The following is a 9,374-nucleotide window of genomic DNA, read 5'->3' as shown; positions in this document are numbered from 1 at the left end:
AAGCTGGACTATTCAATTTTGTTCGACACTAAAATGTTGAACATATTGAAGTTGTTCGACAGAAACACTCCGGATAGAAGGTTAATGTTCAACAGACCAGTGTCGAACGGTTTGTAAAATCAAATTTTCATATACAATGCTACTGGTTTGCAAAATCAAGCATTCATATATAATGCTCGTGGCAATGGAAAACCGTACATAAAACCCTCAAATCTAAGCAAAATGAGAATTCTCACCTATTGTATCTCCAATGTGGAGTTGTTTCCATTGGCGTCTTTAATGAAACAGAGAATAGAGGAGAATATGTCTTCACCATGGTGTCTTTGATGAAACAGAGAATGAAGGGGGAGATGGAAGATCGTGGGTGGGGTGCGTGAGTGGGTAAGGGTGAAGATGGACGATGTGGGTGGGGTGTGTAAGTAAGGGTAAAGATGGAAGATTGTAGTGTATATTGAGCAAATTTTGTATTTATCAAATTACTACTATGTTTGGGAACTTAGGAGAGGAAATAAAAGAAATGATTACTTAAGTAATAAGAGAAAAGAAAAGAAAAGAAATGATTGTGATTTCTCTCATTTTTGTTTGGATAAGGAAGAAATAAAAGAAAAGAAATGATTGTGATTTCTCTCATTCTTGTTTGGTTAGGTTTCATTAAGAGAAAAGAAAAGAAATTATTTTATATTATATTACCAAAATAACCTTTTTATATTTTCAATCATTTTATTTCTTTTATTTTTATAGGGACAAATTGGTGTTATGAAAATAGTGATTTCTTTTCTCTCCCAATCTCTCCACTTTTGAAAAGATTAAAAATGAGGCTTATAAGAGAAATGAGTTTCTCTCCATTTCTCTTCATTTCTTCCCATTTCTCTCTACTTAGATTATCCAAACAAATAAGAGAAATATATATCACTCCATTTCTTTTCTTTTCTCTCCAAATCAATCAATCCAAACATAGCGTAAAGGTGTGCCTTATGTAGTAATGTCTTTTGAGTGGAAATGCGTTGTGTAAATAGAGGCACCCGTAAATTAAGGCATAATAAGATTTTTTTTTTTTTTTTAGAATGAATCAATAAAAGTTAAAAGATTTTTTTTAAAAATTTTAAAACTAATTAGCTAGCTTTACTTTCAAATTTTAAATTTAAATTTATAAATAGATTAGAGAACAGCCCAACATTAGGGGTCGGCCGAATTCACGTTTCTTCACAGCGACTGTTGTTAGCGTTAGGGGTGTTCAAATAACCGAATATCTGGCATATCCGACCCGACCCGTCCGACCCGCGTCAATCACAGATGATTTCGATGAACATCACGGTCGGCTATGGGTGAAGTATGGCTTTATTTTGAGAAGATGGTAAAAAGTGGCTTTTTGGCTTTTAACCAAGTTTTTGGCTTTTTTAGACAAATAATTTGAAAAGTTGGTAAAAAGTGACTTTTGACTTTTTTGATTAATATTTGTTTATGATGTCAAATCATAATAAAATGACCAAACTACCCTTATTTATTTAAAATATTTACAACTTCACATATGCAACACATTTTGACCCATGAGGATAAAATTATAATTTCACCGTTGGCTAAAAACCAACTTCTTAAATAAAAAAAAAAGACAAAAAAATTAACTTTTAACTTTGAGATTTTTATTGATAAATCCATTCTAGAGTTGTTATAACCCATTAGGTCCACTAAAGTATATTATAACCTAATTAGTCCCATAAACTTTTCTAGATATTCCATAAAGTCCATTTTTCTAATTTAATATAATTTTTTGGACTATTTTGCCCCTGTATATATATATGTACAGTGTTAATACGTAATAGGTGCCTGTTTCTTCGTTCATGCAGTTTGGCAGTTTCTATTTTACGCTTTTCATCATCAATCCAATTCCGAGAGTTACGTTTATGTTTTGCATGCTCGTTGCAAGGATTGGTTGTGCCAGGGTTTCATCCTTGTTGTTGGTGTCTGGTTCTGTGGTTTGCGAGTGAAGACGACGAAGAGGAGGGTGTTCGGTTGTTACATTTGCCGGATTATAACTACTTCAAATCAGTTTTTTTCAACTTTCTGTACGATTGTAGGATTGCATGATCAAGGTTAGTATCAATTTGGTTATGAATACATGTTCAGTTTATGGTTTCATTCGTGTAATGGATCAGATGCTCTGTTTTTGGATTTATATGGATTGAATGCTCTGTTTTTTCAATTATATGCATTTTACGTGGTTATGTGGAGGGGAGTTCATTCGTATTATGTGAAGATTGTGTAGTTCTCATTTGACTTCGATGCATGCGTAATGAGGCTCTGTGTGGATGATTTGATTATCAGTATATATATCAATGTCAATCTGCACATTTTGTGAATGTGGAATATGTGAAGAATGTGGATGTTCTCATTTTAAATTGATGTTTGCTTAATGAGGCTCTGTGAAGATTGTTCACATCTGTGAAGATTGTTAATGTTCGCATTTTACTTTGATGCTTGCTTAATGTTAACATCTTGTTAATATCAATGTGAATGTTTACATCATCATAAACTGATGTGAATGTTCACATCATTATACACTGATGTGAATGTTTACATCATCATACACTGATGTGAATGTTCACATCATTATATTATGTGAAGATTGTTGATGTTGTCATTGGACTTTGATGTTTGCTTAATGTTAACATCTTGTTAATAGTAATGTGAATGTTCACATCTTCATATTGTGAATTATGGATTTAGCAGTTGAAATGTACACGTAGTCATCTATTTTTTGCACAATGTGAATTTTCATATACACTGATGTGAATGTTTACATCATCATACACTGATGTGAATGTTCACATCATTATATTATGTGAAGATTGTTGATGTTGTCATTGGACTTTGATGTTTGCTTAATGTTGACATCTTGTTAATAGTAATGTGAATGTTCACATCTTCATATTGTGAATTATGGATTTAGCAGTTGAAATGTACACGTAGTCATCTATTTTTTGCACAATGTGAATTTTCATATCGATTTTCATTACTGTTCATTGTTGTGTTTTTGTGTCTTTACAGGAGATGGATACCTTTATGCTATTGGTGTGTACATATGGTTGTAGTACAACTGTAATAAATGTTGCCCGCACAATGTGTTATTCTCGTTTGGTGGAGTGTTTGTGTGAGAAATGGGATGAGTTGTCTGCTGGTTATATTTCATTGTTCTGTAAACTACCTGGGATTAATAAGTGTCATTTGGACAATGAGGAAGAATTTCAGAACATGGTACTGCTTGCTAAATCAATGGGGGTACAACATGTAGAAGTTGTGGTTGAGTTGAAGGGTGATATTGGTCAGTCAAGTAGTTTGGGATTGCTGCGTGTGGGGGTTGAGGATGAAATTGATGCACTACGGAGATTTTGCCACCATAAGGAGAAGGTGTTGTTGTCAGCCCCTTGGGCAAATGGTATTACGCATGTAGGACAACGGTTTGTTGGAGGTGCACAAGAATTTCATGACGTTTTATGTAAGTATGCCATCCAATGTGGGTTTAAGTTCACATACGTGAAGAACGAGACAACAAGAGTTACTGCTGTGTGTGCGATACGGGAGGAGAGGGGGTGTTTGTGGGCTATACATTGTAGAGCACAACGAGCAAATGATTTTTTCTACATCAAGAGGTTTAGTGATGTGCATACTTGTGGTACGGATGTTCGAACATCGAAGAATCCGCGAGTTAGTTCGGATTTGGTGTCGAGTACCATATCTGAAATTGTGAGGGACAAGCCGTTGACTCGGCCGTGTGAAGTGGTGACTATTTTGAAGAGGGATTATGGGCTAGATGTGAGTTACCATGTTGTATGGTTGGGTGTGGAGAAAGCAAAGGCTGGTATCCATGGAGATCACTCGTTATCGTTTGACTAGTTGCGATGGTATTCGGATGCTGTGATGCGGTACAATCCGGGGAGTTATGTCAATATTGACTATGATGCGAGTAGTTAACAGTTTTGTCGCTTCTTTGTCTCATTCGCTGCGTGTATTTCTGGGTTCAATGCTTGTCGGCCTTTATTATTCCTGGATGGAACATTCCTCAAAGGAAAGTACAAAGGTCAGCTACTTGCGGCAACGGCGAAAGACGGGAACAATGGTTAGAAGTTTTTTTTACCTGTCTATTCATGTCAATATTCGCTCTGAGCAGCATAGTCTGGACGAAAGAGTGATTGCTAAATTATAAGTAATGTGAACATTCACATCAATGACATTAGTATGCACTGATGTGAATGTTCACACCTTTGTATGCTAATGACAGAAATGTTAACATCAGACTGATGTGAATGTTCACATCAGACTTATTACAGACTTATGTGAATGTTGACATCAGTGTATACTAATGTTAGTTGATCTATTAATGAACAGTACTGTGAATGTTAACATTTTCAGTGACTCAACAAGCAACAATGAATTATTAATGGTCGTTAATGTGAATGTTCACATCGTTGATGTTTACGAACCTGAATCCAAAAACAGCAATAGTAAAGAGGGCAATGTACATATGAACATTCACATGACCTGTTTTGTTTATACTATTTTTCTATTCACTTTGGAATATTGTGAACAGTTGTGTACTGGTGTTGTGTTGTAGGTCTGTTTCCTGTTGCATTTGCAATTGTTGATTCGGAGACCACGGCTAATTGGTAGTGGTTCTTGCATGAACTTGGGAAGGTTGTTGATGGGAAGCGCCATATTACTTTTATTTCGGATCGTAATCTTGGTCTGTTAGAAGCTATGCCAAAGGTGTTCCCATCGGCTCATCACGGTTATTGCTTACAACACTTGAAGAGCAATTTAAGAGACCGGATGAAAGGAATTGATAATGGATTCAGGGATCACCTAGTAAGGAGTTTGGGTGACTGTGCCTACGAGCCAACTGTGGTAGGGTTCCATGAAAAGCTTGCAAAATTAAAAGAGGAGGGTAAACAACGAGCTCATAATTTTTTCAAGGACTTAGCACCTGAGCACTGGGCAAATTCATACTTCAGGTAATAATAGATTCCTAAGGTGTTCCATTTTTGAAGTTTAGAATGGTAGTGATGTGAATTTTCAGTTTATAATGGTGACAATCTTCGAATTGTGTTTCATCTTCAATGTAAATGATGTGAATGTTCACATCTGCTAATGATGACTGATGTCATGTTCACATCTGTTAATTTGTCAAGTAGTCATGCAATGTATTACAGATTTGAATGTTGACACGTGTCATAGTTTGTTGTTGTTGTTAACATTCACATCTGTCTATCATTTAAGTTGACAACGTAATAAGCATATAATGTGAACATTCACATTATTATAACCTGGTAGCAGATGTGAACATTCACATTATTATACCCTGATATGAATGTTCACATCAGTGTATACTAATGGCAGTACTGTGAACGTTCACATCTGTCAACATTAATGGTCAGGCCTGTTAAATTCCGTATTGTACAATGTTTGTGATATACTGTGCAGGGGCATGCGTTATGGGGAGATGACATCCAATGCGGCGGAGTCATTTAATAACTGGATTAAAGAAGCACGTAATCTTCCTATCACTCAAATGGTGGACAAAATTCGTACTCAGTTGATGCGGCAAATGTCTGCACGGCGTGACCAAGCAAACAAATGGAATGAGATTATTTGTCCGACATTCGAAACAAGGCTTATGGATTCGTTCAATGACAGCAAGTCTTGGCAAGTTAGCAAAGCCAACGAGGATGTGTTTGAAGTTCATTCGATACCATCGGTTACAGTTGATGTTGCGAGGCGTACATGTTCATGCTTCAAATGGCAAATCAACGGATTCCCGTGTGACCATGCTGTTATTGCCATTCAGAAGAGCCGTTACAATCTCAATGATTGTGTAGAACATTACTTTCATGTAGAGACATATCGTGCAGCCTATTCGAGAGCCATATTCCCTATACCATCGGTGGAGAAGCCGCCTTTTGATCCCACGGACTTTACTATATACCCGCCTACCGTGAAAAGACCACCCGGAAGGCCGAAGAAGAATAGGATCCCATCAAGGGGTGAGAAATTGAAGCAAATAAGGTGCGGGAGATGTGATAAGTTGGGGAACCATAATCGAAAATCATGCACGGAGCCGATATAAGATGTACCTTTTTTCATTTCAACATTGTATTTTACATTGGATTCTTATATTCATTTTTCAAATAAGATTGTGTTGTGTTGGGAAACATTGGGTGGCAATAAGATTACGTTGCGTTGGCAAACATAATAATGCATTAGTGTTTGATTTGTGTTTTATTTTTACTTTTTTAAGGTACCAATCTGACATTTATGTTGGTTGTGTTTTGGATGAATGCATGCTGTTAACATTCACATTATGTGAATGTTCACATTGTTCAACTTTCAAACATTTCTGTGGTGGGAATGTTCACATTGTTGTTACTGTTTACATCAATGTAACCATTCACATCAGTGTGCACTACTCTAAATTCACATGATGTGAACATTCACATGATGTGAATCACAGCAATGTTTACATCAATGTAACCATTCGCATCATCAACTCATAAGATGTGAATATTCATGACATCATTGTTGCCATTCGCATAATCAGAAGTTATGATGTGAATATTCACATCATCAAATTGTTAGATGTGAATATTGACTTGTGTTAAGAAATATCATAATCACACCTGTCATATTGTGTTACATGAACACTTTAAGCAATATTCACATCCATGTAGTATGGTTTAAAATAGAAGAAAGTGTACGATCATTCTGTGATGTGAACATTGACATCATGTCATGTGTATCCAAAAAAAAAAAAAGAAAATACAATCTCAATGCGCATGACCATTGCAAAATAGGCCTGAAAATGCATATACATATATTGACTGAAAAGTATCTGTACAAGCAGTGATATAGACTTCATTTACAATTAAGCTACTGAAACTAAATTGTCTTAAATGTGGATAACAGATTTGGGTAACAGTGATAGGTGGACACCCCCCACCTATAGGTTTTCACATTGCACTGTCTTTCTATGGTTCAGGAAAAGGTGTACTAATGAGTCTCTTATTTGACACCATTCAAAGCGATCTAGGCTGGCAACAATGTCTTCACGATATACATGCGCCCTCATGATGTAACAAACTGCAGGCCCACAATCCACCCTGAAAATGCAAACTTCTTGTTAGATTTTGAAATTTAGGTGGGTAAAGGTTGTGGAACATGTGTAGAAATCGATTTTAGGCATACGAATTTGATGCTTGCTGAGGACAGATGTCCACTGATATGATTGTTTTCGAAGTATTTTGGCTTGATAAATTGGTCCATAATGGTGATGACGGTCCAATGTTGTGCACCAAAGCTGTGATGTAGTCCCTCTGCCAACAATGAAATTTCATATTAGGCACCAACCAACATAGGGCATACGTCCAAGTTCAAATATTACACATCACGACAAGTATTGTTTTTGACAGCCACTTACCAGTATTTGTGCTTTGTCAATATGTGGGTCATGTATGCCTTCTCTTGGGCGCAGTGAGTTATAATGCCTCCATACATTCTCTTTCACGTCGTACACAACAATTGTCCAGTGAAAGTTGTCGTGTATTGGGAAGATTAAGAATCTTTGGCCTTGATACTCCTTGATGTGTACATCAATTAGTTTATTCCTCTTGTGGGAGGGGGGGTACTATTCAATGATTTTCTGCACACAAAGGGCATACAATGATGTACCAAGTATTTATATCGATGTTTGGTGTTAATGATTTGAATGTTCATCTGCTAATGGGGAGTTATGTTACTGATGTGAATGTTCACATTTCCTAATGGTGAGTGAAACTACTGATGTGAATGTTCACATCTGTTAATGTCAGGGATATTACTGGTGTGAATGTTCCCATTTGCTAATGGTGGGTGATGCTACTGATGTGAATGTTCACATCTGTTAGTGTGAGTGATGTTACTGATGTGAATGTTCACATCTGTTAATGTCAGTGCTATTACTGATGTGAATGTTCCCATTTGCTAATGGTGGGTGATGTTACTGATGTGAATGTTCACATCTGTTAATGTGAGTAAATACTGCTGATGTGAATGTTCACATCTGTTAATGTGAGTAATACTGCTGATGTGAATGTTCACATCTGTTACTATGAGTTATATTACTGATGTGAATGTTCACATGTGTGTATCATTTAAGTTTATCAACATAATAAGCATATAATATTCAATGCGAATGATGTGAATGTTCACATCTGTCAATGTGAATCTTCTCAAAGGTCATTTTATGTTTTTGTTAACATTCACATCTGCCTATTATTTAAATTAACAATGTAAGCATGTAATGCTGAGAATAACATCCACATGTATTGAAACATAATCAAAATTAAAGTCTAGTGGTTACCAAACATGTGCTTGTAAAGATGAATGATGAATCTTCCAAACTTGGGTTGACTAGCCCTTGTAGTTCAAGTAGAATTTCACCATAAGCATCTATCACCTGCAGAACCGGAGGGGTGGCAGTACATTATTTACAGTGTCTTTACCCTATGTGTATATGTGTGTGTGTGTGTGTGTGTGTGTGTGTTTTGTACACATTTACAGTTGCCATACGTTGTTGGTTATTGATTCTTCCTTGATGAGGTGTATGATGTCATCAAAATACACATGTTTAGTCTTTGAGTCCCCTCGCCACACTAGCAACCTGTGCATTGTGATTACAGAAAATGTTAATGTCAACATTGCACATTTATGAAATGGTTTAATTCATTAAGTATGTATGTAAACTGAACATGATGGAAAAAAAAAACAGTTGGGGATATGTAAGATCACTTACTCATCACCGCCGTTCTTGTGCAAATTTTGGACTTTTTGCTTGTTGAGTTTGTTCATGTTAGCCCAGACCTTTAGTTTGTTGTTCAAGGATAACTTCTTGGACTTTGTTGGCTGCTTTTTTGGTGGTTGCTTGTCTAAATCTTGTGCAATTTGGACTGCATGTGATTTCTGTTGGGCTCCCTCTTTCCCTTTCTTCTGACCAGGCAGGTTGGGGTATTCAAACTCGTCCAACCTGTGTTCTTTCCTTACCTTCTGCTTTATGCGCTTTACCCTTGATGGGGGGCTGATAATGTGTTCCAATGCTGCAGTGGGATTGTTGTTAAGACTGTCATGAGCCTTTTGTGCTTCAACTTGAGTGATGATGTGTACGGACTGATCATCAAAAAGGTCTTGAAGTATTGTTTTTTCACATTCCAAGTTGATGACCAACTTTGTCAGCCGCTGAATTTCTGTATCTTTCCACTCCATGCAAGTCTTCATGTCCATGTCCACATTGGATGAGCCCGATTGGTCAAATAGTTTGGCTTCAAGGGCAGCAATCACCCTTGCCCTCAACT

The 9,374-nt window shown here is 36.6% G+C and overlaps 1 protein-coding gene and 1 long non-coding RNA gene across 2 annotated transcripts; one reads left to right on the top strand and one right to left on the bottom strand.

The window, feature by feature from the left end:
- The first annotated feature begins 4,672 nt into the window (after positions 1-4,672).
- LOC145820636 (uncharacterized) lies at positions 4,673-6,273 on the top strand. Its single transcript, XM_082916979.1, has 2 exons — positions 4,673-5,006; positions 5,476-6,273. The coding sequence occupies exons 1-2, from the start codon at positions 4,753-4,755 to the stop codon at positions 6,116-6,118; spliced, it is 897 nt and encodes a 298-aa protein (XP_082773105.1). The 5' UTR covers positions 4,673-4,752; the 3' UTR covers positions 6,119-6,273.
- A 566-nt stretch (positions 6,274-6,839) lies between these two features.
- Positions 6,840-9,129, bottom strand: LOC145820635 (uncharacterized). Its single transcript, XR_014362534.1, has 5 exons — positions 8,819-9,129; positions 8,596-8,686; positions 7,466-8,482; positions 7,234-7,359; positions 6,840-7,148 (listed from the first exon to the last, which is right to left on the bottom strand). It is a non-coding gene; the product is annotated as an uncharacterized LOC145820635 (long non-coding RNA).
- Positions 9,130-9,374: the final 245 nt, after the last annotated feature.

The sequence above is a fragment of the Camellia sinensis genome, chromosome 2 (assembly GCF_055761805.1).
Source record: "Camellia sinensis isolate YWXY chromosome 2, ASM5576180v1, whole genome shotgun sequence".
Taxonomy (NCBI): Eukaryota; Viridiplantae; Streptophyta; class Magnoliopsida; order Ericales; family Theaceae; genus Camellia; species Camellia sinensis.
Note: the sequence above shows the minus strand (reverse complement) of the source record. Positions and strands in the feature narration are given on the sequence as shown.